General features: G+C 46.7%; 1 protein-coding gene across 6 annotated transcripts in view; it reads right to left on the bottom strand.

Annotated features, from left to right (window-relative positions):
• Positions 1 to 27,541, bottom strand: part of Wake (ankyrin repeat and fibronectin type III domain containing protein wide awake) — a 161,979-nt gene that overhangs the window by 12,122 nt on the left and 122,316 nt on the right. For 3 of the 6 annotated variants that reach the window (XM_078178143.1, XM_078178144.1, XM_078178146.1), the window contains 2 exons: positions 4,606 to 4,740; positions 3,510 to 3,588 (listed from right to left, as the gene is read on the bottom strand). In XM_078178143.1, the coding sequence (XP_078034269.1) occupies positions 3,510 to 3,588; positions 4,606 to 4,740 (214 nt within the window). Of the gene's footprint in view, positions 1 to 3,509; positions 3,589 to 4,605; positions 4,741 to 5,516; positions 7,284 to 27,541 lie in introns of those variants that run through there. The other 3 variants (XR_013493828.1, XM_078178142.1, XM_078178145.1) reach the window with 2 other exon arrangements.

Genomic DNA, 27,541 nt, shown 5'->3' with positions numbered 1-27,541 from the left:
CGAAAGTAATTTTTATAACAACAAAGTTCAGATTTTAAGAAATCATTAAGTAGTAAAGCTGTCGCTACGAGACGCAAGAATCAATTATTACATACTATAGAAATACTATAGATCAGGAAAATTATATCACATTTACAATTAAAATGGCTTCGAGTGCAAAGGTAATTAAGTTAATATATAAAACTGTATATCTTTTCTCAAAAGCTATCGATTTAATCGAAATGTACCCCATTTGTTTCAATACGCTTTTCCCAACGCGAGTTTAATATTAATAAATATGATTATATAAAGTATATAATTAATATAATTAATTATATACTCACTTAAAAATCCGATATCTCATACGCACCGACCTAATATAAAAAGAACCCTCGTACAAAATAAATCCAGTCTGCCATCTTGCCTCTAGCTAACCATGTCATTACTCTGCCCGATCATCGATCCAACTTCGTATCACTGAATCAACATTACGGAGACATCACCGCGACACCGGCTCCGATCCGACACACGCCACGCTACCCAGAATCCGCCGATTCGCTGTTCAAAACTCGAATCACCGATCGCCGCTGCCGAAGCTTTCCTTTGTCGCGGCCGCGAGGACCGAGAAAACTCTAATTTTCACACTCCGCTCCGCAGAACAAGATTCTCAGAAAAGTTTCGAACTTCTCCCGGTTTCTTTTCACTTCCGCAGCGCACTTCGACCACTTCTTCTTCTTCTTCTACTCCCCCCCTCCCTCCGTCTGGTCGAAAGGCCAACTCCGCCGTGTCGTTTACAGAAAAAGAAACTTCCCTTTATCGTCACCGTTGCCGATGTCTTCGGGCGTAACAAAAATTTATTTCCGCCTCTTCTCCGACGTCGATTTTCAAAACGAGACCCGTTCCCCTTCGTCCGTCGCAATTTACTCGGCCGATAAGCAATCGAATTGTTGCAAACATCTACGCGAGGGTTTCAGAAAAGTCTACAGTTTCTTGGAACCACTGTTGCAGTTTCTTTTAACGATTGCTTCGAGCATCTCCGGTGTTCGGAGCACCGACAGCAGCGGTTTTGTATTCGAAGGAATAGTGAGACGTTTATTATGATCTTTAACGAGCGAGATTAAAAAAATTTTCGACCAGTGATATACTGAATTATTGAATGTTTCTTTGCAATCTGAATAATCGTAAATTACGGAATTAACGGCCCGTTATTTTTACGGGTCCCATAAAGCACTAACCCCCTTGCACTGTCGTTCCTATCGTGCTGCGACGATCAGCATTTATTCTACATTGTCTTTAATATAATTTTAATATAACAACTATATTGTCTTTATTTACTTATATACTTATTACTTATAAGTCTTTAAAAATATATTGTCTTTATCAAATAAGTAAATGAAAAAGAAATATCGTCTACGAGACAAAGTAATAACTATCGTTGGTCAAATATAGAAATACTATTTAAAAAAAGGAACTGGCCTTTGCAATCGCGTCCTCCACATTCCTAGAAAAGGGATTCGATCCCGAGCGTGGCAATCGTCGATTAAAAAGCCCCGGAGATATTCCTCGCGGATGGAGAAATCAATGAATTCTTTTCGCGACGACGTCGGCTCGACGGACAAGGAAACCTGGCGGCGTAAATGAATTACGGCGTAGATCGAGGCTGGGGATCGTTCGACGGAATATCTACGACTGTCCCGTCCGGTCGACGAAATCAAATTATCGGCCGGCAATTGCTACGTATCCAGCATGCCTTCTGTCACCGATCGATAGGATTAGCGAGGCGCAAACGACGGACGTGCACGCGCGCGCCTGGCCACTCGACGCGTACGAGACGATGTTTCGCGAGGACGGTAATTAAAGCGCGCGAGCGGAAGGGCCGTCGCGACGCACACGAATCGAATATCAGGGCGACGCGATTACGATTACGCGAGTCCGTGCGCCGAGAATGATCGACGATAGCATGATCGATGACAGCAGGCTGGATCCAAAGAAATTCTTGTCGAGGAAAATCGTGATTGAAAGTTGCACCTTACTCGGCTCCTGATAGACAAATTGCGAATTAATATGGTAATTAATATGGTAATAATTTCTAATATGGTAATTAATATGCGAATTAATATGGTCTAAGATCATTCTAGCAAGTGAAAATAATGCAACTTTGACCCCCATTTGTGACAAATCAATTATTATAAATCTATGAAACGGGGGTTCGATGAAAAGAAAGCTGCTCCTTTCGTAATTAACAAATTGCGAATTATTATACTCTGGCAACACTAATACAAGTTCGTTCTAACGAATAAAAATACTGCAACAATATCCCAAGACTCTCCCAAAGTCCTCAGTTTAGTCTGCGACCCATTCGTTTTCGCGACAAATCCATGGGTTTTACGAGCGAGCGAGCCCTAACGGAGGGGAGAATTAAACGCCGCGACGACTCCATCGATGGAATCTCTTCCCATCGACGAGTGGTGAAACTATTTCGCGGCGATCGAGGTTGAGAGGTTCGACCGCAGCTCTTCCGACTAATAAAATCTATTTTTTACTAGGAACAGGAATAAAGCTCGAAGTTGCAACGCGGTATTACGAGCGGATAGTAATGAAAGCTAGGCGGTGATTAAAGTTCGGCCGCGGATCGTAAAAATGTCTCGACTCGGTGGTGTCGTCCCCCGGCGGGGCGTTTAGCGATTTTATGAAATCGAAGCGGGCTCTCACGGTCGATTTACTCGGACCGCGGGCCAAGAATCGATGAGGAATGTACGCGACGAGCTTTATACTCCATTTTACCGGAGGGACAGCGGAACGAATGGCTGGATGAGCGATACGGTTACACCGCCGCGTCATTATTTTTCCCGCGAAAACGGCGAGCTTTTATCCACTGCTCGACGCGTCCGCGGGTTACATTTTTACATAAAAGGACGAACCGTTTTTTCTCGTTTCATTTTTTTTTTCTATTTGAAAAATTGCGAATCGACGGATTAGTTTCTCGCGGAGAGAAATTGGCGGCCGTCGCGAGCGAAATAGCGGGTCCCCGGTGGGGGGAAAGTTTCTCGCGGAGATACGCGGCTTTTCGAAAAATGCCGTCGCTCGAAAGAATAATAAATGGAATTTACGGATTTTATATTTTATTGAAACCGTCGGTTTTGACGCTGCTCCGGACGGTGTGCGAACACCCTGTTTAAAAAAAGGGCGAATCGATCGTCGTCTGGATATAGTAGCAAAGCACACGAGGAGTCGAACGTTCGTCGTTCGATCGCGGATTAATTAGCTTGTTTTCTAGGACAGCCGAGGAAATTAATTACGAGCTCTGCAATTAACCTAGATCACGACCACGTGGAGTGCCACTGTCGGCTACCATTCCGTGGCGTTTCAAATCAGCGCGTGACGTCGCATAATTTTTCCAATTCGTTACCGCCATTTCTGCCACGGAGAATCATCATCCCGGAGCCAAGCGAATCTCCGTGGCTCGATAAGAAAGAGGGGACGCGCCGGTCAAGAAACAGCCGAATCTGTTCTCTCTCTCTCTCTCTCACCTGTTCACATCCACGTCCGTGGATTCCAGGATGCTTCGGGCCTTGTCCAGGTGTCCATGCTCCACGGCTGCGAAGAGGGCTGCGTTCGAACAGAAAGCGCAATAAATTAATTCTCGCCGCAGGGGAGACATTGAAAACGAGAGATAGATAGATGTATACAATCAGTCCCGCAAGTATTCGTATAGTCATTGCTTAGAAAAGAAATCTGTTGAAATCGAGGGATGCGTGTAAGATTTTCCAATAAACTTTTTATTATCTTATTTAATATTTTTCGATGTGACGGGAAGAGGAAAAGTTTGGAGAAAGCCTAATACAGAACTAGAATAAACCTTTTGTACTCGGCGCCATCATGGATGTTACCTACCAGCGCTTATAAACATTTATATTATTATATAGTATACGATATATGTATATATAATATTGTTATAATAATATTCGATTTATATGAATTTGTAGACATCGAGAAATAGTTGCAAATCGCTAATAAACTTTAATGTTTAACCATATACTAGAATTACGATGTCCCCTGAGAGGGGACAACCGAGTGCAAAGGGTTAATATAAAGTAAAAAAGCTACTCTAATATATATAATCAATATATCAATACATTTTTGTTATCAGTTAATAAATTTTGTTACAATGTGTTATACACAAACTTTATACATGCGTTCATTCGTAATAAAAAGTTCATTGCAAAATCTTACACGCGTTCCTTGATTTCAATAAATTTCTCTTACAAGCAACGAGAGGGTATACGAATACTTGTGGGACCGACTGTATATACAAATAGAAAGAGAGAGATCCGTTCTCGCGTATCTGTAACCATCGGACCGATTATTTTTGCATCGCGCGGAAAGAAATCGATCGGGCGGTAGCAAACGAGCCCCGATTGAATCACGAATTCCGGATTCGCTGGGAAATGGGACGCGATGGGAACGGGACAGCGACCGGAAAATTGCGAAGGGAAACACGCGCGCGCAGGCGAGGTGTCCGGTCACCGGCCGGTGTTTAAACTCCCGGCCGACGGGGATTAAATAAACAGCGGATCGAATAACGGAGAAAATCAATATAAAAACAAAAAAGCAAACAGAAAATACCATGCAGATGGATGTTGAGGGACTGTGCCGACAGGGGATTGATGTGCACCGACGATACGCTATTCGGCTGATTCGGTTGCTGCTTTTTCTTCCCGAAACCCTCCAGGAACTCCATCCCTTGCAAAGAGTACAACTCTGCGGGAACATAAACAACAGAAACTGAATAAAGATGAGCGAAGGGGGCATTTGGGTTTACGGGCGGCAACGGCCTCCCCCCGTTTCGCCATAAATAAACGGGCGCAAAAGGAATAATAAAGGCATATGTAACACGATCCCTGGTCAGATTCCAAACAAACGTAACACAAACGTAAGACTAAAAACGCGGTCGTGCCGCGTTTTCTACGAACGAGACACTGCGTTTGTTCGCGTGAAACGATAGGAGAAATCTGGATAAATTATGCTACAATATTTTTGCCTTCTCTCCCATCGCGTGGAAGAGCGCTCGATAACAGACCGTGGCGCGAAGGCTTTGAAAATGTTCATACTTCTCCAGTGTTGCAATTAATATTTGTTTAAGCTCGAAGGTGGCTGGCTTCGTACGCAGAAAGTCTACGCGTCGTAGACACCAGAATCCAATTTATTCTTACCGATCTCGCTTATTTCTCTTACTTAGATTTTACTACAAGCTCTGCGATAAATTGAGTACAGAAAAATCGCTGAACTATGTCTTCTTACTCGAAACGCTGATTTATTTGTCTCCGATAAGATTTCCTCGCAAGCTCGGGGACACCCTGTAATTAATCCCGACCAGGAAGCTCTCTAACCCAATCCAATTTCTGTCCCACCGTATCGGGGCATAAATCTCCGCCGTAAAATTCTAATCCCGCGAGTAATCGGAAATAAAACCGTGGCCCAGGTCTCTTCGCGAAGGGTCCCGGCGACGCGTTACAAAACCTGCTGTAGGTCCGTACTTGTTCCGGATGTGGTCGCAACGAGGATCCTATCTTGGCCGACGGCCGGCCGATCCCTCGGATCCTTGATCGACTTCTTCCTGCCCACGGTGACTTTGCTGCGGAAGCTGCCGCCGCGGGCGTTCGACCAGAAGTTGGCGAAATTGTCGACGGTCCTGATCCTGCAGGACCTGGACGAGCAGACGGTGGCTTTCCCGACGACGTCCGGCGACTTCCGCTCCAGATCCTCGACGGTTATCAAGGAGTCGAAGGTGTCAATGTTCAAGTCGAGACTGACGGCTCCGCCTTCGTCTTGGAGGACGACGTCGTTCACGGACAGGCTCCTGGCTTTGGACCCAACCATCAGAGGACGGTCGCAGTCTCTTCGGTACACGAACTTGTCTTCGCAGGATCTCTGAGAGTCCACGAGGACGGTCAGGCCTGGATCCTGCGCAGTGTTGACTGGAGAATCGTCCTTGCCGTCGCCCTCGTTGAAGCGATCCAAGCTGCCGGGCTCGAACAGGAAGCTCGAGACCGAGGAGTCCAACGAGCTGTCCAGGCAGAAGGTAGGATTCTCGTAGGACACGCGGTTCGGACGACAAGCGTCCTTTCTGTCGCAGCAGGACGAATTCCTCGTCTCCTCGCAGCTCTTCCACCGGAAGATATGCGCCACTTTCGGCGACATGGGATTGGTCGCCGGCTTGGTCGTCTTCTCCGGGTCCTTGCGGCTCTTCCTCATTATCCTGTCCGTCAAGCACAATTTGCTTTTCAGCTCCTTGCTGATTTTCTGCGACTCCAGCTCGTTCTCGCTCGTCGAACGCCTCGTCCCGCCCTCAGGCGGCCCGTTCCCGCTCCTCCGGGGATCCCTCGACGGGTCCTTGATCGATCCTTGCGTCTCCGTATCCCGCGCGGGACTCGACGACTCCTCCACCAGGGACAGCTGTTTGCCGGGACGTTTCCGATCCCGTTGATCCCGCGCGCTCGCCGGGGACAAATCGAAGCCGGCGTTCAGACGCAGATTCGCGTGCGTCCGCAGCTTCGACATCAGCTTCAACGACGCCCGGAAGGACCTCGACCTTTTCAGGGTCGACAGCCTGTCGCCCGACGACCGCCTCGAGAGCAATTCCATCTTCGGGCTGGGCAACGTGGATTTGCGAAATTTCATCTGGACCGCGACCTTCGGGCGATGCGGCGATTCCCTCTCGTTCGATATCCTGATTGCCCACGGAATTTACAAACGATCCGCGCCCACGACCGATCCTTCGCTATGTTTCGGCCGGGATACTCTTATCACTCGTCTCCAGATACACGATCCAAACGGTTACCTCTAATATTTTTCAAAAATATTTTTATGCTCTTAGGTTTTAAGATTATCTTCTAGATATGCTCGAATATATTTTTGGTCCTCGACATCGATGTTCTTAGCATTAATTAATTTCTACAGATATGTTTGAAATCATTTCCAACGATTCCTTTATAATTTCCACGTCATTTCCAGGATATTTTTCTAGCGTCCCTTCGCGTTAGGTTGGCACGACTAATTTCCACAATTGCTCGCGACGGCTTTACAAAAATTGCACGAAGTTCCAGGATATATCGTTCCCAATCGTCGGCACACTTTCACTGAAAATGGAGATCTTTGGTCCAGAAGCTTTCTCCCCGAGGTTCCTTCCGTTCGATAAAATATTCTCTGTTTATGTACAAGCATATATATTATTTCCGCTACTCTTTGGCAAAGAAAGTCTTTTCAGTCACACCTCCGGTGGTCTTCTTCGGCGCGTCGAGGCTGAAAAAGAAGCACTTTTGCAGGCGCAGAAGGATCAAAACGTGCACAATCGATCAGCTCTTTCTCCGTTTGGAAAACACGACGAGTATGTATGTACCTCTCGAGCTAATTATCGCAGGGAACGAACGACTGCGAGAGGCTGCTCATCGTCCGTTAACGTCTAGAACGATCGAGAGGCCTTGGCGACCATTTCGCAGTTAGCGTAGACGCATAAACGTTCACCATCGTCTCTCTCTCTCTCGCGCGGAGGACGTAAAACTTAAAAACGGTATCCCACGTTCCCCATTCGGAGCTTGATGGCCCTCTTTATGGCGCAGTTAGAGACAGCGACAATCTCGGCTCGACAATCCGAGATGCTGGTCCGCTCGGAAACAAGAGCGTCTTGTTGCGCCGTGCTGCGCGTTTCCATGAATGAAAATCGCGAGCAAACGGCGCGAAATTTAACGAGACAGGAGAATTGTTAATCCTATAAAGTTTGCCCGACGAATCGCGACGAAGACAAAGGCGAACCTTCAGCGTTCCTTCGGGTCGAAATCTTGATTAAGCTAAACGCATTAATTGGGAATTTTCCGAATTCACCGAACGAGAACGTCACGGAGTAGAAGCGATCTCTGCAAGACGAGACAAATTTTGCAAGTTTCGCCGATGAAAATCTTGATCGCAGCGAGCGAGATCCGCGGAGGAAGCGTCCAAAGTAGCCGGAAGACAATGCGATCCGGAATCCTGAACGATTCAAAGGCTTCCCCAGCCATGAATGAAGAAACTAGAATATTTGCGAGGGAACTACGAACTTTGGAAAGTTTTCTCGAACGTGGATCGTAGGACGGATCTCCGGGATCCCGTAAAGGATCGAGGTCCGGAGCGCGGAAGGACTGCGCATTTAAATCGGAGCTCCCGTAGCACCACCATAATTCTTCCGTCCCTAATTCCGAACCGACCGAGCCAGTTGGAACCGCGCAATAATTCACCAGAGAAAGAGAGAGAGAGAGAAGCACCGTAAAAAGTTTCACGTTTCGGTGGAACTCGGTCGATCGACGGTTTCTTCGACGGGGGAATCGATTCGCGAGAGCGGCGGCGAGCCGCGGACGAACGCGGACCACGAACGGGAGACAATGGGTCCGCTTTGGTGCGTGTCGCACGGTGGACTGGGACGATTTTATTATTTACTTAGCGGCGAGAGCGAGCCCGGCCCCGCAATTGCCCATTACGAAGAAGTGGCCTGAAACGTCGCCTCTTCCTCCTCGAGACGAGCGGTGACAATTTGTTAGGCCAATGAAATTTATTGCCGCGTCCGTGGTACGGCAAGATCGAGGGCGGCAGCCACGGGAAGATCGAGGTAAACGCACCCGCGCGCCGAACCGGGATCGATTCCTCGTGCCGCCGATTTGAAACGAGTGTTGCGCGATTGTCCTCGATGGCAATTTTATCCGTTGGAGAAATTTCGACGCGTGAAATCGTTCGTCGCGAATTGAAATTCATTTATTCGAGTAAAGAATTATTTTAATGAGAACGAACAACTGCTGCTCGAATAAAATATTCGACTGAACCGTACTCGTTTGAGAAATTATCTTAACCCCTTTCACGTTGATTAGCACTTATTTGTTCTTAACCTGTTAGCTGCGTACGACGAGTATACACGTCACAAGGAAATGGCGATTTTATGTCTTACAAGAGAAATAATTCTCCTACGATCTAGTTTAAAATATTTATAAAATATATTCATAAATTCCGCACAGTTTAAGGTAATTCTAGAATAACTGTCGACGAAACTGTACTCATCGTGATCGATTAAACGCAGAACAAAATTTATCTTCACAATAAATTGACGCAGCTAAGTGGTTAATACTGTCCTTAATAAAACCAAATAATTTTTACTCTGCCTCTTAAGTCTGACTCGTTATTACAATGCAACTGTTTAAGTAAATATCCGTTCGAAACATTTCGAATAATGTCCAACAATGCCGCCTCCCATCGAACAATTCCATTAGGTTACTTATTCGATTTCGTCGCCGCAGAATCCGAATTCGGGACCACCAGGCGACACGGATTATCGAGACGGAGATTGTTTTCTCGATTCCCGGGAATGGTAGGTGTGCGATCGAAACGCCGCCAGCTCGAGTTACGATAATTGGAAGCCGGTCAATGTTTGTCTTCCGCGTTGCATACGCCGGCAGCACCGAGAACGATCGTGGCCCACCCTCTGCGACCCTTTGACGCGGCGAAACCACCATAATGCAAGCTGTTATTCTAGAGTAGGGAACCGAGGGTGCAGGAACTTCGGCGGATAGGGAGATTTTGGGTGCTCGGCGGTCGCATCGCAAGACCTTCCGAGACGTGAAACTCGAGCTGACGAAACGTTCTCCGGTTCCTTGGAATGTCAGCAATTACTGTCGTAGTAAAAAGTAACGTTTACGGCAATGCAGACGTACTTTCGTCGGGAATGAAACGGAAATCGAGGGCTAACCCTTTGCAATATTACGTCTTTCAGAGCTACGTTGATTACGACTCTTTCGTCTTTAATTATTTCCTTGATGAGATAATTCTAGTAATTGTCCTGGTTTACTTTCATTTTCAGATTTCGATCACAGAGATTCGAATTTTTAAGGAACTAAAATGCTGGCGAAAAATTCGAGAAATTATTCCGAACAATTCGCCATCGATTTCTCTAATTAAAAAATTAAATTAAGATGCTACGAATCGCTATCTTTTTCTCTGGACCCTGCGTCCCCTGGTTCAGCGAGTAAAAAGCGAAAGAAATTAATCTCGACGGTCTCGAACAGTGGTAATTCAATTCGGGGATGCCCGGAATCAAATGGAGACAATTGCGGCTCGTTTCCCGGGCCCTTAATGGACGAAGCGGAAACGCGAGTATGCAACAGCCGGGGTTTTAAAAGGACGGAAGCAAGCGCGACCCCGATGGAAGGTTCGTGGAAACCCGATCGTGAAAACTATCAGGGGTTTAACCCTTCGCGGTCGAAAAGCTCCTCTAAAAATTATCACGCGACGTTTTAAAATAATCTTTATCAAATTGACTAATATTTAAAAAATTGTCAACAGCTATCATCTGTTACATAAGTCATAAAATTCAATTTTACAATGTATAAAATGCTGCAGGTTATATAAAATGGAAACACTGCAAGTCTGAAGAAATATTTTGGATATCGAGTTAAAATGACCCCGACTGCAAAGGGTTAATGGTTAATCGGTCGCCAGGGAGCGGCGGAATGTGCTCTCTTCGAGGATGCAGCGAAAGAAGAGTTTCAAGACGGTCGAGACGCGTTTCTTATCGACACAATAGCTTTCTGTCGGCGAGAGGCGGTAGATTCCTATTAACAATGGAAATCTGTTGGAGATCTGTTCGATAGAAATCCTCTCTCTCTATCTCTCTCTTTAGATTCTGGGAAATCTAATGACCGAGGCGTTATCGCGTGGCCAACGACGCAGATAGATAGCGAATCGAGACGATACGTGGTATAATTGTGCAAACGAGCCCGGACGAGTGCATGTTAAACACCGGAGAGTGCGGCGGTATTATAAATACATCAGCGATTAGATAGTCCGACGGTTTTTCGACGGTACGCTCGACGACCGGGGCAGATGGTCGAACGGAATATGTTGATTAATGGCGCGTTCGATCCGACGAAAAATCGACGGAGAGAAATCGGGAAAAATCACCGGCGTCGTATTTCTTAATTTGCGGCTACGTTAATTACACGCCGGCCGAACGCGGTATTTTTGCTTTCAACAACGCGAGCCTGGCGCACGCACACACAAACACACACACGCGGACTTGTTATTACGTTTAATAGGAGAATTACATATTCATTAATTGCCGGGTCGTAGCGTTAACGAGGAAAATGAAATTACAGCGCGGCCACGGGCACCGTAAATTAATTAATTAGGATTCGTAGGTGCGCGCGAAAAACGCGCGGTCCACTGATTAACCATAACGGGGAAGAAGAAAAAAAAAGAAAATAGGAAAGAAAAGTCGGTGACTCTGAAAAGAAACGCGCGCTCGAATCGATCGACCGGAATAAAACCGCCTCTCTCGCGATTACAAATTGGACTTCGTTAGAAGTTAACGAGGTAATTACGGGTCTGCGGAATGATAATGGGATAATTAGAGCTCGGCTAAATAAACAGCGGAGTGATTTTGCCGTGGACACTGGCAACGCCGATAAGCATCGATAGACGAAACGAATTCTACGGTTTCGAGACGTCGATCGACGAAAACGAAATTTTCTTTGGGCGAACGTGAATTTATTGGGGAAACGCGAATCCGCGCGGATCGGACGAGATATTGGTTAACGAGAGGAGTCGCCGGGCTAATTCGCCGCTAATTATAAATCTCGCGCGATCGATACTCGCCAGCGCCCCCGAAAGGATTGCCCTTTAATTTATTAATCCATCAGGGCTTTAATAGCTGCTAATCGGTTCAGAACAACTTGCTAATAGGACTCGATTAATACTTCAGTAATCGGAGAACCATCGACAGAACCGCTTCCTGTGCCCTTTAATGGACGCAAGACCACGGACCCGGTACATTCCGCCGCCTCTCCGCCTCTTCCTCCTCGAGCGTTAAACTCCTGATATTAGAGAGACTCGTCCTCGAGGATCGCCCTCGATCGATCGATCCCGGCGAGAGAGAGAGAGAGAGAGAGAGAGAGAGAGAGAGAGAGAGCCCGACAACGTGAAACAAAAGCGAAGAAAAAGACCGCGCGCGGCCCACTGCGTCCTGTTTCAACGCCCATTGTGCTAATAACCGCTAACAATGCTTCCGTTTCCCCATTCTACTACGCGATTACTGTCTCACGATCGTTGCCGAGGAAGATCCACCGTACGCGCTCGTTTCGCCTCGGGATTTTGCAACGCGGCGAGGGGATCGAAGTTTCGATTCCTGTTTCACTCGGAAAATTTTTTCCTCGCTCGGCTAATTGGAAATCACCGGCCTCGCCGTACGCGTTCGCTTTTCTACCAAGATTTCTGCCCGAGCAAAAGTCTACTTCGACGTGGCAACGAAAAAATGCATTGCTGTTTGGATAATATAATAAAATCGAACGTTTTAATTATCTGGAGACTCTAGATAATTGCGACGATTTCCACGCGAGTGTCGCGTCGCAAAAGACTTTTTCGTCCTTTTTTAGTAAAAGGACGAAAGAATAATGAAGGAAATAAAGAACGGCGAACGAGAGAGAATCCGCTAACGAATCGTTCCAGAGCCGGCGTTAACCTTTTTTTACTTCCGCGCAACGAAGATGGTTATAAAATCGCTAGAAAGTTGCGAAAAAATTCGATGGCGAGCCTGAGCAGCCAGTTTTTCTTTCTTTCTGAACGGGAGAGGTCGATAATCTCGGAAACGGATGCGCGCAGACGATAGAAAGCGCCGATAGAAAGGGAGATTCGTAGGGGCCACGGACCGCGGAGGCGCCGATTTCAATCCGCGGATATTACTTTCCACGGCGAAGGGGGAGGGGAGGCGTACGAAATTAGGACTTTTACTGCTTCCTCGGCAGACACCGCGGCGCATTCTGCGGGGCCGTTGAGAGAGCGCTAATGAAAGTGGATTATATTAAAGAAAAATTGCGCGTGTTCTTCCGTCGCTTCGAGGAAAAAATAAAACGGGTGAATCTGGCCGGGTGGAACGAGAAAAGGGAGCAACGAACAGAAAAAAAAGCGGAGAGAGAAAAAACGGTTGCTTTGAAATTGTAATAAACGGCGCGGCGCGGCAAAGAGGGCACACATCGTCGAACGAGAGATACGATGTGAAGGGGGTAACGAGAAAGAAACGCGAGCACGCGGCTAATAAACGAGCATCGCCGCCGTCGTTTGCTGCTGGCCCGACGCAGGGATACGCGGCAACCGAGGAATCCTGGCCGGTACCAGCGACGCGGAAATCCTGGCCAGTTCCCGATACCCGGGAACGAAACCAGATCCAGAAACCAATAGACCAATTTGCTCCTGAATCGGGCAAACGAGTGTCCTTCGGCGGTAATAGCGGTCTCTACCTTTTCCTAGACGTCGTTACTTTCTTGTTACAATATCGACGATTCGGCGAAAATCCGGAAGCCGCAGAGTTTCTCGAGGGGTGGGTTCAACCCATTTGCATCAGAAAGAAAATTCAATAATTCGTTCTTATCACCAAAATTTTTTTTTTTTACTATATTTAAATTTTAATGACCTGGTATAACTGGTCAATATAACTATGAAGCAAATTTATTATGGATCCATTCTTTTGATGATAATTATTTCTTCGATTCTAGCTTGTCATAAAATATTTTTTTAACGCATTGAATAGCTGATTAAGCATAAAAGCCAAAAGTTTGGTATATCCCAAAGATTCGGCTCAAATTGCTGATTTAAAATTGTTATTTATGGGTGTACCACCAGTGGTGCACGTGGGACGGAATGCGTTAAGGACAGTATTAAGAACAAACAAGTATTAATCAACGCAGCGTGAAAGGAGTCGCGCAGCGCAAGGGGTTAAAGAATCCTCGCAGACTCCGGCATCGATCCAACCGGCGGAAAAATATGGTTTTTAACGGAGCGAGACGCGCCCGCTGCGAACAGACAAACCACTCGGACAAATAGCAATTAAACTGTCTCCGTCCGCTGGATATTTACCTCCCCTTTCACCGGGCACGGCCCCGTTATGCCTTCGATAAACAACGATCCGCTTCATTCGCGACGCGAGTTACCGTTCCACGACGTCGTTAATACGTATCGGTGTTCCGTAACGAGACCTGAACCGGCCGAGTTAATGAACCGATCCGGGAAAAACCGTACGGAAACGGAGCGAGATGGCCGTCCATTCAGTCGGCAAAGAGCAGCCATGGAAACCGCCGCGGAACTCGGCTGATCGGATTAGATTTTGCGGTGCCGGGTTACGGATAGTTTGCGGGAAATAGTCGAAGATAATTAGACGATGGACGTCGCCGGATGGGAATTTGCTGGCTCGAAATTCAGTTTTTGTTGCGACCTACGAGTTCGATCGATATTCAGAGAAAATTCATACCGTTTGCAATTCTCGATTTTGATTTAGGGGTTGAAAAGAGCCTGGGAGATAATTTTCTATTTTTAAAGACCTATTTTAAAATTATTAAAGATTCAATCATTTTTATTTTTTGCAGGAATTGGAAAAGTGAAAAGGATCTCGAATTCGTAGGAATTCACATCTCGAAAGTACAATGTACCCTTTGAGTAGTGGTCCTTATCAGCAGACTGCGATAAGCGACGATATCTACTTCCTTTCCGGTTCTCTGACATCGACCGACGCCTTCTTCCGGTTCCGAAAAAATCTACGAATCAACGCGAGACATCCCGCCCGGATGAACGACGAAGGCCAGTGTACGCGAAGGTGAAATGTAATTAAAACGTCTCGCGTGTTTTGTAAAGAGGTAAACTCGGGTTTAGAGATTTCGCGGAGCATCTGTAGCGTGGCTGGAAGAAATACCTCTGGCGAAAGAAAATTACTGAAATACGCAGGAAAGAGTCCATGAGGTATACTACTTATGGTTATGCAAGCTTCCATGCATGGCGGTTTACCTCGCAAGGACGCACGTGCGTCCGTTCACTACCGTTCGAATACCATCGAGAGCAAGTCGACCGTAGAAGTCGAGATAGTGGCTCATCGTGTTTTCCAAGAAGGAGAAAGACCTGCTCTTGTCTGGCGACAGCGACGTTTTGCCGTGACTTTATGGGATCCTCCGATGGTTCGTCAAAAATTCAGACACCAATTTTTACTGGGTTTCTTTAAATTGGCAAATTTTATATCGGGAACCTTATAAAAATTCTGTACAGATTTGCTGTTATACTTTTTTATGTATATGATTTGATAAAAATAAAAATGGACGCATAGAACAATTTTTCAGAGTCACGAGAAGCCATAGAATACTATTAAAACATAAAGCGATTAATATATGCATTATAGCGGAATTTGTTGAGTCTCAAACATTTGAAAAAATTAAAATATTATTGTCACTGTAAAATGTGTATTGACTGCTATTTAGATCATTAAAATATTTGTAACTTTAGGATGCTGAATAGTAAATAAAACATAACCAATATGGCGATACTCGTTTTCAAAGAACAAACCTGTCACCCAAATATCAAAGCTAGAAATACTCCAGATAAATTATTCGATTAAAATGCGTGTCGCGCGTGCTGAAAATCACGTTCGGAACCGTATAAAATTCGAATCGATATGCCAATCTGTACATCGACTGGAATCAGCTTGGGAATCGTGGGAACAGGTGTCACGGCAAAAAATAGCTGTCCCCGAAAAAAAAAGAAATCAGCGATAAGGGACGATGTCGTTTTCAAATTACCTGTACGAGCGCTTCATCCGTGACATTTGTCAACTATCAAACGGGACCGGCTGTCCGAACCAACATTTACAGCGTTGTTCACTTTCAAAATAACACCTCTAACAGGTGGGGATCGCCGACCCGTTCGATAATGGGAAATAATTTGAGCGCGACAACTCGATTCCTCGTACGAACCGAGAATTCGCTGAAAACGTGTCGGAACAGAGAGCACACGGTTACAAATTGTAAAAACAATTGTCGAATAAAATTCGCGGGAAATCCGACAGCATCCACCGAGCTGGTTATCGATTTTCTTTACATTACCGACCGAGGCGTGTTGTTTGGAGGCAAGCGTCCCCTGTTCGAAACTTAACCTGTCACTTTCCACACGCACTTTTCCCGTGTCCGACGTTTTACGAGGCACGATCGAGGAAACAGAAGGCTTTTACGAGCCGTCGGTGCTCGTGTTCCGTGCACAAAACGGATTCCTGTCACGTCGTTCGACGCTGTTTCCTTCGAAACGCTCCATGACCGTCTCCTCTGTGTCCACCGCAGCCACGAGAGTCGCCGCTGTCCTTTTCTTCTCGTCGATGCACTCGTCGTACGCACGATTAACGAAAACTTCTTGCACTGGACGTCGTCGATCGATGGGAGAACAGGGTCACATCATCCGCGGATATCATACGGGACGATTTCACTGTGGAAACACGATTTTTCTGCGCGGAGCGGCGACAACGATGTGCCATTGCTGGCGGGTACACATGGAACGCGACCCTTCCGGCGTGCAGCCGAACAAACAGCTGCCGTCTCTACCCCCACCACGCGGACGCCCCCATCGTTCTAGCTAGCGATAGGCTCAAATATATCGCGAGCACAATCAAACGCGTTTGCTAATCGAGTAATTAGCCGCGCGAATAACTGGATGAAGAAAACCTCGCGGATCTCCGTGTAATTAAATGGAGATGTATCTGGCAGTTTCTGTGCAATTTAGGCAGCTAATGCGCCTGGAAACAGCGTTGTCACTCTGCTCAGCGATGGATTCGATCACCATCCGAACGCGAACAAATGCGACGGCTGGCGAAACAATTCGACACGTGTCCACGTCGATTTGTAGACACGCGATTGATGTAATTAATATGTATAAACTCGTTGGCCTCGCTAGCGATGGCCTCGAGCGTATCGCGAAACACATTGGTACGTTCGATTAAATAACTTAACGCGGTTAATTACGGATTTATGTATAATTCGACTCGTGTAATTAATACATGGTCAAATACGGTTGCGTTCCCGGCCACCGCAGGACCCCGTATTTACTGAAATTATCTGAATCGATACACGTGTAATTAACGTAATTGCGGCTCGTGTAAACGAAACATTATCGCGTGTCGCGATGGATTAAAGTAGCCTCCGATAAAAAAAAAAACCGGGAGCAATGTGCAATAAGAATCGATCGATACGCGCGCGGATATGTAACCGGCTGGGTGTTATAATTAATTTTAATTGATTTCTCGATAAACACGTGATCGTTGTAATGAAATTCTTGCTGCGCGGCGGCAAATAAATTTAGCCGTTGATTGATTTCGCCGTGTCAGGGCCGCGGAGAAAGAGCGAACGCTGTGTCCACTAAAATCATTTCCCCGCGCGCATAATGCGGATATAATGAATGAAAAGCGCGCTCGACGAGTGCGCTATTAATTAAAATTAATTCGATCGATAAACGTGCAACGAGCACGATTTGTACGTATGTAATTGATCAAATTTCATCGAAAGCCCGTTAACAATAAAAGGAAAGTGGTAAAACCGTACGATCAACATTTAACGAATAAAATTATCGTTCGGCCGCATCCCTAATTCGGGCTTCTCACTTCCCCGCCAATTAGCGCTAAATTGGCCAACGAGCGACCTTTTCCAATTTACTCCAATTAAATTCAACGCTACAGTGTATGCATATCCTCGATGCCTACGGTTTTCATTTTTTTTTTTTAATCACATTACAAACAATCGGTTTCGAAGCGTCGTCCACCGTTGTTTCGTTCCATCTGCATTGGTAATCCGCATGAAAATTCTGTTAACAAACTCTACCGACGTTAATATTGATTTTTTAATACACTCGGTGTAACCGCAATTTTTCAATTCTCGCTCGATAAACTTCGTGATTTATCGTCTTTTTCTCGTTCGCCGCTAATTCGACGGATAACTCCTCGCTGTTATTACGCGAAATAAACGAATAACGGCGGGAGGAGGGGGTGGGGGTGGGGGGAGAGCGATCGAATTTTTCTCCAGGAAAAAAAAAAATGTGCACTCTCGCGCCAGCGGAAACAATATTTCCAGCGTCAATATTTGCTCAGAGCTTTCTAACGTTTGCCGGCGCGGCTGATTGGACATATGTTTCTCGTATTGGCAGGCTCGTCGGTCACCTTCGCCATTTCGGATTATCTTGTCTGATCGTGGGACAAGATTACCGCGCCGCTATTAACATTACAGACGCTTTCGATAGCTTCCAACGCGGGAAAAATGTCACGCGAAAACTGGCGGTACGGTCGCGTGCTCGGTTTCAGGCGTCGAAAGGAAAATTATTTTCTACTAAGACGATTCGACGACCCCTTGATAAATAATCAAGAACCACCACCCTTCTATAAACGAGCCCTCGGTGAGGCTATTATTAATAAGACAATTATTTAATCAATAAAAAGGACTATTTAGAAATGATTCGACAATACCAAAGAACAGCTTTAAAAAATAATTAAGCTCGACCGCCTCTCGGTAAACTGCGTCCGAAAACCCGGTGATTCGAAGAAAATTACTGTTGTCACCCTTTACGCTCTCCATGATCTCCCCGGAGGCCGAACACGGTTTCGAGCACGGCGATAAAGGACCGTGAAAGTTCAGGCGATCTTTGGAAAGGTCGTCGAGTTCCCGGAGCTCGTAAATTTTCTAAACTTGGTACATTCCCAACGAAATAGACGTGCGGGCCGCAAAATTAACACAGTGCAGCTACGAACGTCGAACAAAACCGGACGTCCAGCCTCTGGAGAAGACATTTATAGCCTGCGGATATTTATGCGATATTTAAATGCGCCGCGCTATTGTAAAACGTAATCTTGAACGAGTTCCTCCACTTAATAAACGTCAAATTAAATACATAAACTGGCAATTATTTAATTATTATTAATAAACTGGCAATTATTTAATTATTATTAATAAACTGGCAATTATTTAATTATTATCACTAAACTGGCAATTATTACACATACACTGGCAAATTAAAATTAACAATTTTATTAGAGCGAAAATAATATATGAATGCTTCCAGTGTCTAGTAATTTTTTTATTGTTCTAAATCATGCGTACCGATTGTTGCCGCGAATGCGATAAAATTTACAGGCGTGCCGTTTACGATCCCTAAATTAGGGAACGCGTTCGCTGCATAATTCGACGGCTTATTAGCGGAGGTTTGCGCAATAAAAGTTTCGAGTCGCAGCGACTGGAATATTCGTGTCGAGCAAAGTCGCCTCTCCGCCCAGGCTCTGCCCACCCGGCGGACACTATTACTTTTTATTGCACAATAGCGCCGACAGACTCTCCGTGAACGCGTCCATTATTCCCCGGCGGCACGGGGCCCAGGTATCGCAGGCAACATTTCCCCCGGAACCGAAAGGAAAACGAGGGTCGTACGAGAGTTGGCCGGCTACCGTGATTCCTGCGCTTCGCGCCAGTCTCCGACCCAGGGTCTCCATAAATTCCTGTTCGGTAGCCGAACACCGTGCGACCGCCCACGTGTTGCCGTTTTCCCCCCTCCCCTCCGATTTTTCACGGGCCGCATGCTAATCCTGTTACCTTCTCGAAAGTCGGGATTTTCCGAACGTTCACCCGCAACTCTGCGCGCGCACATCTAGTGAAACTCGTCGAAGAAACCCGAGCCATTGTTCGATGAGAAATTGAATCTCCAGTGGTCTGAATGCGCGCGGGGGAACAATGAGATCCCGCGAGCCCGTAGTCGCGCCGATTAGGATCAAAGGCTCGCGAGACACCTTGCGATTTACTCGCTGGGAATTTACGGCGATCCCTTTCTCAGAACCAGTCCGTCGATTGTGTTCCACTCGGCGCATCTCTCGGCCGAGATGACGAGAGTTCCATTCATTCTTTGCCGTATACTTTGACTCGCGATTATCTGTCAATAATGAACCTCGTTCCGTTTCTTTGATCTCGAGTATAGAGTTCTAACAATTGTAACATTTTTAATAAATATTAAAACGTTAAGGTTCCCGTCTCCCAGGGTTAAAAATCGCCAGCAATTCTTCGACATTAGGTCAGGGGAAATGTCTCCACGAAGATTAACCCTTTTCGCTCGAAGCTATTTTAACTCTAAATCTAAGACTATTTTTATGGTTTATAGTATTTCTATTTTATGCAATGAAGTGCAGTTTTATGCGTACGAAATTAATTCTTGCGGCTCGTAGCAATACTTTCAATACTCAACAATTATTTAAATCCAAATATACATTTATAAAAATTATTTTGGAACGTAAAAGAATAATTTTGGTGGTGCCTCAGAGTCACCACACGAGCGCAAAGGGTTAATAATGAATTCGTGTGCGAAGAGTTCCTTTATCTTCGATTCCAATCGCTGAAGTTCAGATGATCGTAATTGCGAGGGTAATGGCGCGGCAAGGGGTTAGTTAAAAGCGGAGTGAACGAGTGTAAGGCCGACGAAACGGCGGACGATTAATTCGGCGAGAGGATCGTATTAGGCGAAGAGCCCGTCGCGTTCCCATTAAAGAAACCGATCGCTGACCGCCGCCGATAATTAGCCGACCGCGCGTACAAATCGACCGGTCGGCTTCAATTTCCCAGGAAATCATTTTCTCCGATTTCTGTTCGACGTATCGGCAGCGTAAATTTTATTTTTATACCCTTATCAACCGGCTGGCTGAGATTCCCTCTCTGCTCTACGAATTACCTTGATAACGAGACGCGCGAGAAGAGTACGCCCCCGCGTAAATACGTTTCCCGCGGAAACCGGTAAACCGCGAATATATATATCTCGAAAATGTTCGCCGCGGCGCGATGTTAATGAAACATTCATGAGCTCGAGAGGGCCGCCGATTTGTTCTCGCGCGGGCTCCGTCGCCGCTCGTTACAATTTCATTTTTCCCCTCGCGTCGCGACGCATCCCCCGCGAAACTTTTACATAATGCGCGGCTCCCGGGGAAAAAGCTTCGGCCAATTTTTTAATACCGAAAATTTCATTAAACATCGCCGGGAATTTCATCAAAATTTCCGGGCGAGCTGCCGAAACCTGGGCAACCGGCAGCTTTCGAAAAATAAACTCGAAACACGGTGCACGCAGGCTGTACACGGCGGAGAGAGCACAATAGAATCAACGTAAATTGGGTTAAAATTCAGGTTCCCTTCTCATCGATGTTTAAGCATTCGAGCGAATATAGGTAGACAATGGACGAATTTTTCTAAAGAATTGTTAACCCCTTGTACTATAGTTCCTTTCAAGCTGCATTGATTAGCATTAATTTATCCCCAATATTTTTTTTAATAGGGTCACACAGTTTTTATTTGTTTGATTATCTTTATACGCTTTGCTTTCGAGATTTTGATAACGGAAGAATTTATTTTTATTTCGACGTGGTGGAAATTAATAATATTCATGTTTATTAGATCCTGCATGAAATCTGTATCACGAGTCCGTTATTCTATAATAACGGACTATTGCAAGGGGTTGATATTGTAAAATGTTTAAGTGTAACTGAGAAGAAAAGAGGCAAAAATCTATGCACTCGAGTGATGCCTCTGAGAGAGCAATGAAAATTATTACATCGTTCCGAAAATAATTTAGACATTAATAAAGACCTTATTTAAAAGACTGTTAAAAACTTAAAAGTTTCCCGAGACAAAAGACTCAATGGAAACACGGTTGATTAAAATAGCTACCCCAGGATCAAGGCTTAAAATGGCTTCGAACGCAACGAGTTAACAAATAAAAATCATAAAATAAATCGTCGATTGCAGATCAGCAAGTTCCCCGATTAAACCCGCGATTAAAGAAAGCGCGGGCGACGCGTCGCGCGGAATAATAGAACCGTAGGGATGACGCGATCATCGATGACGCGACCGCAACTTTTCCCATCGCGACGCAACGAGGAGGAGCCCGTGCATCACCGTTGACCAAGTTACCAAGAAAATAAAGTTCTCCCGCGATAACTTTCGTCGAGCACGGGCTTAAGCGCGGCTCCGTCGCCGGGAGATTCGAGCCGTTTCTAAAAATAAACCCGGTTAATAATAGCGGAGGCGCGATAATTCCAAGACAAAAGAAGAGGAACAACACGGCGAGAACGCATCGTCGTCTCGAGGGTGAAAGTTGTGCTTTTTCTTCGGAGGGTGGTGGTGGTGAGTTCCGGTCTCGGAAAGCTGCAGTTCGTCTAGGTGGTCGCGGGGGGTCGTTTATGGGGTCGTCTATAGCTGGGCGTGTCTTTCTCGCTCGGGTCGCGGCAATTACGCGCGCGGGGAAACGTTGCAATTAAAGTCGTTCGAAGGATCGTTACCGAGCCCGACAGAGATCGTATCGGCACCGAAAATACGGTCGGACTCGCGGGACAATATACCGGGAGTACACGGACCGCGATCCCCGCGAAATATATTTCCCAGAGGCTCTCCCGGGGAAAACTACGGGTACCAGCGACGAGATTGCCGGCTCTCGTCCGCGCGGACGGCCGCGTCGCGTCCGGTGATAAAGGGGGGAAACGGCACACACCCCCGCCGCGGATCAAAAGCTCCATAATAAAACGCCAACGCGATTAATAACAACCCCGTAATTTCATCAGGCGTCGGCCGACGTCCGCCGCTTTATCAATGGAACCCCCGGAAAAAGACTCCTATTTCGTCTGGCGAACTCTTTTGTTTCCCTTTACGAAGCCGCCGGCGATGGCAGGTGTCAGCCCATTCACACCGCGGCCGTCCGGCTATTTTTGACGTTAATAATGGCCCGGTATGGAAATATGAAATTTTTCAATCTGTAGGCGGTCGATTATGCTCGGACTGTACCGCGCGCGATTCGAATCGCCGGCGTTCGATTACTTTCCGCGATCGGGAGCCGAGCGGAACGTGTTACAATCATGAGCGTTGTTTACCGAACAAATTTATCGTTCCGATAATTTACAATTAATTTACAATTAATTTGTAGCCAGATAGAAGACAGGAGCATTTCGCAAGTTGCGCGATGCAGAGCCACGCGAATAACGGAATCGTTAACGGTGAACGAAAATCGTCCGTCCGTCTCGAATAAATTGCGAGCGACGCGCTCGCCTACGGTCATTGTTATTCGATATAGGCGACATTTAAAAAACCGACTTTCCGCGCCGGGAAAAAAAATTGTTGTTTGTCCGGCGGAAAAGGTCATTCCGTTCCCGCGCGGAATTGCTTCCACGCGCGAGCCGTGTCGGCGCGTTCGTCGCTGTGTTCGGGGGGGAAAAAAAAATTGATAGAAATTTGTTGTGGAAGTTGGTTTTGTTGAAAAGGTTTAAAAAAGACTCGCGTGCGAGAAAAAAGGGTGAATCGAGGGAACGGGGCGAGGGTGGTGCACGGAACGTCGAAGCATCGTCGCGGCGGTCGATCTAATTGCTCGTGCTTCCGGTCCCGACAATTTCGTCAACTAATGGGCCGGTTTAATTGATCCGGGTAATTGGAAACGACCGCGACAGAGTATCGTCCATTAATCGTATCGACTTTCGATCAGAGAAAAATTAGCGGCGCTCCGAACGGCGCGCGAATTTCGAAGGTGTCCGGCCGAGCAATTATTCAGTCGTCTGCGGAACGCGTTAGACGGATTAGACGGACGCAAATCGATCGATCTCTCGACGGCTCTTCGACACGCTTTCGGATCTTCGACCGCGTTGAAAATCGGCTCAAGAAAAGAAAATTTCGCACGACTCTTGGGCGGCTCGTTTAATTAAAATTTCTTACTCCCCGGGAAGAAAACACAGTTTTCCGCAACTTCGCGGCGGCGGCCGGCAACGAAGACGACGCCCGCAGGTACTTCCGCGCCCGCGTTAACCGCCGTCGGATCTAATTATGCTAAGTATTGTTCATTAAACGAGCGATTTACGCGCGGGAAATTTCCGCCTCGTCCGGGGGGAAAATCGTTTTCCATGCCGCATCGCCGCCGGTAATTAATTTTCTGATGGAACGTGAAGTTCGGCCGAATTCGTTGGCAATTCCTCGGGAAATTTTGCGGCGTACCGCTTCTCCGATTCTCGTTCCGTCGCCGTCCGGCGAAACATCGACGCGGAACGATAACTCGAGGATTTCGATTAACGCGACGACACTCGGATAAACTCGCCGAGGCGTGCGGGGGGCTGCTTTTTTTCTCACGAAATCATTTACGATGGAATTTCGATTACGGTGGTAGGTGGTTGGTAGTTGGTAGTAAGGATGGTTCGCCGTTCGAAATGGACTACCTGCGGATAAATAAGGAATCGGGAACGACGGGCTGGGTGAGATAGGTAAATGGGAAGCGAGTCGGGAACGAGAGGATAATGCATTTCCAGCGCCTGGAAAGGCGGCTCGTGCGGCCGCGCGCCCGATGCATTATGCACTCGCCTCCGACAGCCCTCGGATGCATTAATATCTTGAGCGTGAAACTGGCGACGGATCCGTTTGTCCGCGCGCGCGCGGAGAGGAGACTTCTCCCCGTTTGTACCCCTAAATGACCAAATTAGCGGGGGACCTTATTACATCGCCGCGTTTAAATGCTCCCTTTAAATCGTCGCTCCGGCATCCAAAAGCCCGGCGAATCTCGTTTCGGGAATTTCCGTCGTCCCTCTCTCCTCTTTCGCAGCTCGTTAACACGGGAGAGATACCCTAACGAAACGATACGTCTCCCCGTCTTCGGAATTCCCTGGAACAATGTTTTCCCGCGCGCCGCGCAAACGAACAAAGGAAATTATTTGCTAATTGCGCGCCGCGCCGGGGAACATTCCGAGCGAAGGACGCGAACGTTTTACGCTGCGAAAGCTGGCGAAGGGAAAGAAATGAACGAGACACGGACCGATGAACAACGAGAAATATTGTGCCGGAAAGAAATCGCGTTATCGCGAAGGAAAATTCTTGTCGCAAAGCTGGGCGAAGAGGTTCGAAATTATCCCGCGACTTCGATGTTTTATTGCAGGCTGTGCAATTTCCGTCGATGCACACGCGTCGCTAATGGGTGGCCGCGCGAAGGGTCTCGCGAAAAGTTCCGCGGACACGCGGGTCTCTGTCGGCCGGCCCGATAACTTTGTTTCCGTTTTCATTACAGCTTCCTCCCCCGCGTCGTCTCATCTGCAATGAAAATGCACCGCGGAAAAATGATTCCGTTGCCACTCTCGGCGCATGGCGCGACCCCCGAGGAAACTTTTACCCGGCCGCTGGAAAACCGTGCGTCGCGGATTTAATATCGGATTTATAGCCTCGCACTTCCCCGCACCTGCCTCGAAATTGAGGCACGACGATCGCTCGCGCTCGCTTTTGTTGCAAACCTCTCCGTCGGTTTGCCCCCGGTTTGACTCGCATCAATTGCACCCGATTCCAATAGTAATCGCGGCCATTTTTTTACCGCGACATATCGCGGTCGATGCGAAATGAGGAACAGCGTTTATCCGCTTGAATTTTATAACGCGCGATGATCGATCGCGATGATTTTTTTAGTCGGCTTTAAAATCGACGAGAAAGCGTTAACCCATTTGCAGCATATGCACGTATATGCGCGGATTATGCCCGATCCCTGTCACCAAAGCGCACATGTGCGAGCAGTCAGTGAAAAGTAGCGATCGAAAATAGTTTCAGTGTAAAATACCAGAAAAGATAGAAAGAATGAACGGTTGTGTGATTCCGACAGCAATGAGGCAAAGTTGGACAGCGAATACCAAAAGTAAAGACACCACGTAAGAAAGAACATTTACACCGTGTCCACCGTTAGCACGAAGATTTATCGGCCAACATTTTCTAACCCTTCGACATCGTCGAAAAAAGTTTGAAAATGTTGTATATAAAATTCATTTTATCAACGTGATAATCGCCGTGTGTTATATCATGTTGTCCAAATTCTTTTATCACTATTAATCTATAATGAAATAAAAATTCTCTATTTACCCAATATTGTTTTATATTTCATACTTTGTATCATTTTCATAAAAATTTGCTAACAAAAAGGAATGTTCTACTTGCGATGCAAATGGGTTAACTATTACGGTATATTAATCCGGATAGATAAACGAAGAACCTCGGATTCAACGGAGCGGTCGCCGCTTTAATACGTGCCGGATAAAATACAACAATTTCGTGCTTTTATGCATGCCGGCACGGAATTTCATTCGCGTTTGAAACAAACGCGCTGCGCAGTTTATCATGAACAGCAGCGGCGCGGGAGAAATCGATGCGCGGAAATTTCGGGCTAATGCCAGACGCTGCGACAGAATTACACGTCGCTAATCGCTTTCTGCAGCAACGATTCTACGCGCCGATGACAAACGCGATTGTTACGGCGCCGGGCGGCGGGAAAAGCTCGATCAAATTCCGCTAGATTATCATTTTATTCGCGGCGGCGGCGCGCCCGGCCGTATGCAAATTTTCCTTTAATTCGCGGCGATCGCACGGCGAGAACGTCCGCGACTCATTTGTCCGGCCGCTCGGACCCAATGATCGTTGACGAACGAATAATGGAAAATTATAGATCAACGGAGCGTGCATTCGAATAAGCGTGGCGCCCGATTCGATTATCTCCGGTAATTAACTGATTGCTCTAGGAAACGCGACAACGCAACTAATATGTCAGAATTGGCGCACCGAACGCTGTAATTTCGCTGGGTGCTCGCGAAGATAAAACCACCCCCGTAACAGTATTGTATAGTATACTTGTATGTGGAAAGAGGCGGCAGTGAGATCGAAGCTCGGTTTAGCTTATCCCAGAGATGTCGAGGCAGTGATAATACAGCTGCTAAAGGGTGCAGACTTGGTAAAAAGCTGTGAGGGTTGGAGGACCACGTTTTGACTCTCTGTCAGCTGTAAGGACCACCCCCGTAACATCATTCTTTTTTAATTTAGATTTATTTATTAATTAAAATTTAATTTAATTGCTATCTCTCACCCCCGACTGGCATTAACCCTATTAACCCCTATCGACTAACATTACTCGATAAGATTTACCGCGCAGCACCGACCCAATGGTTTAATCAGTCACCCCCGTAACAGACGCTTCGCGAAACGAATGAAAATCCGACCAGGATAAACAGCGCGGCGTGTTGGAATTAACTTTGCAAATAATTCGCGCGAACGCCGCCGAGTCTGCGACCGCATGTCAGAACCCTCCCGCAGCATGATTTCACGGCTGTGCGCGTCCGCTGGATCACAAGCACGAACGATCACCGCACACGTACACAGGTTGTCCTCCTCCGTGTAAACGCGGCCGGGGCACACATCGAGCATTCGGATTCGGGATCGAGTTGACGTTGGGGTTCCACCTGTCAGGTGCAACGAACGCGCGCGGAAATCGCGGAAATAAACGCGTATTTTAAGATCGGCTTGTCACCGCGAATGATCCGATCAGGATTATCGAGGATCGATCGAAACAGCCGCCGGTTCCGTCTCGGAGAATAAAAAAGAACGAACCCGCGTCGCTCGATTGCCGACGGAATCTGCGCCGCTGATCTGGACGCGGTCGGCGTGCAGTTGTCATACTGTGCACGCTGTTTGGCGTGCAATGGCGTTCTCGTTAACCCTTAACGTAGACGACTACCTTACAAATTTATTTTTATATTCCTCGTTCAACGCTTTTACGTCTGCAACAGCGCAATAAATATTAGCAGTTTAATACTGGATTAACCACACCTTCCGTCCCGTTTCATTCGTTCGCGGATAAACGAATAAATGTTTCCCGGGAGCCATCGAATTTACTAGCTTTAAAAAACACG

Source organism: Augochlora pura, chromosome 4 (genome assembly GCF_028453695.1).
Source record: "Augochlora pura isolate Apur16 chromosome 4, APUR_v2.2.1, whole genome shotgun sequence".
Classification (NCBI taxonomy): Eukaryota; Metazoa; Arthropoda; class Insecta; order Hymenoptera; family Halictidae; genus Augochlora; species Augochlora pura.
Note: the sequence above shows the minus strand (reverse complement) of the source record. Positions and strands in the feature narration are given on the sequence as shown.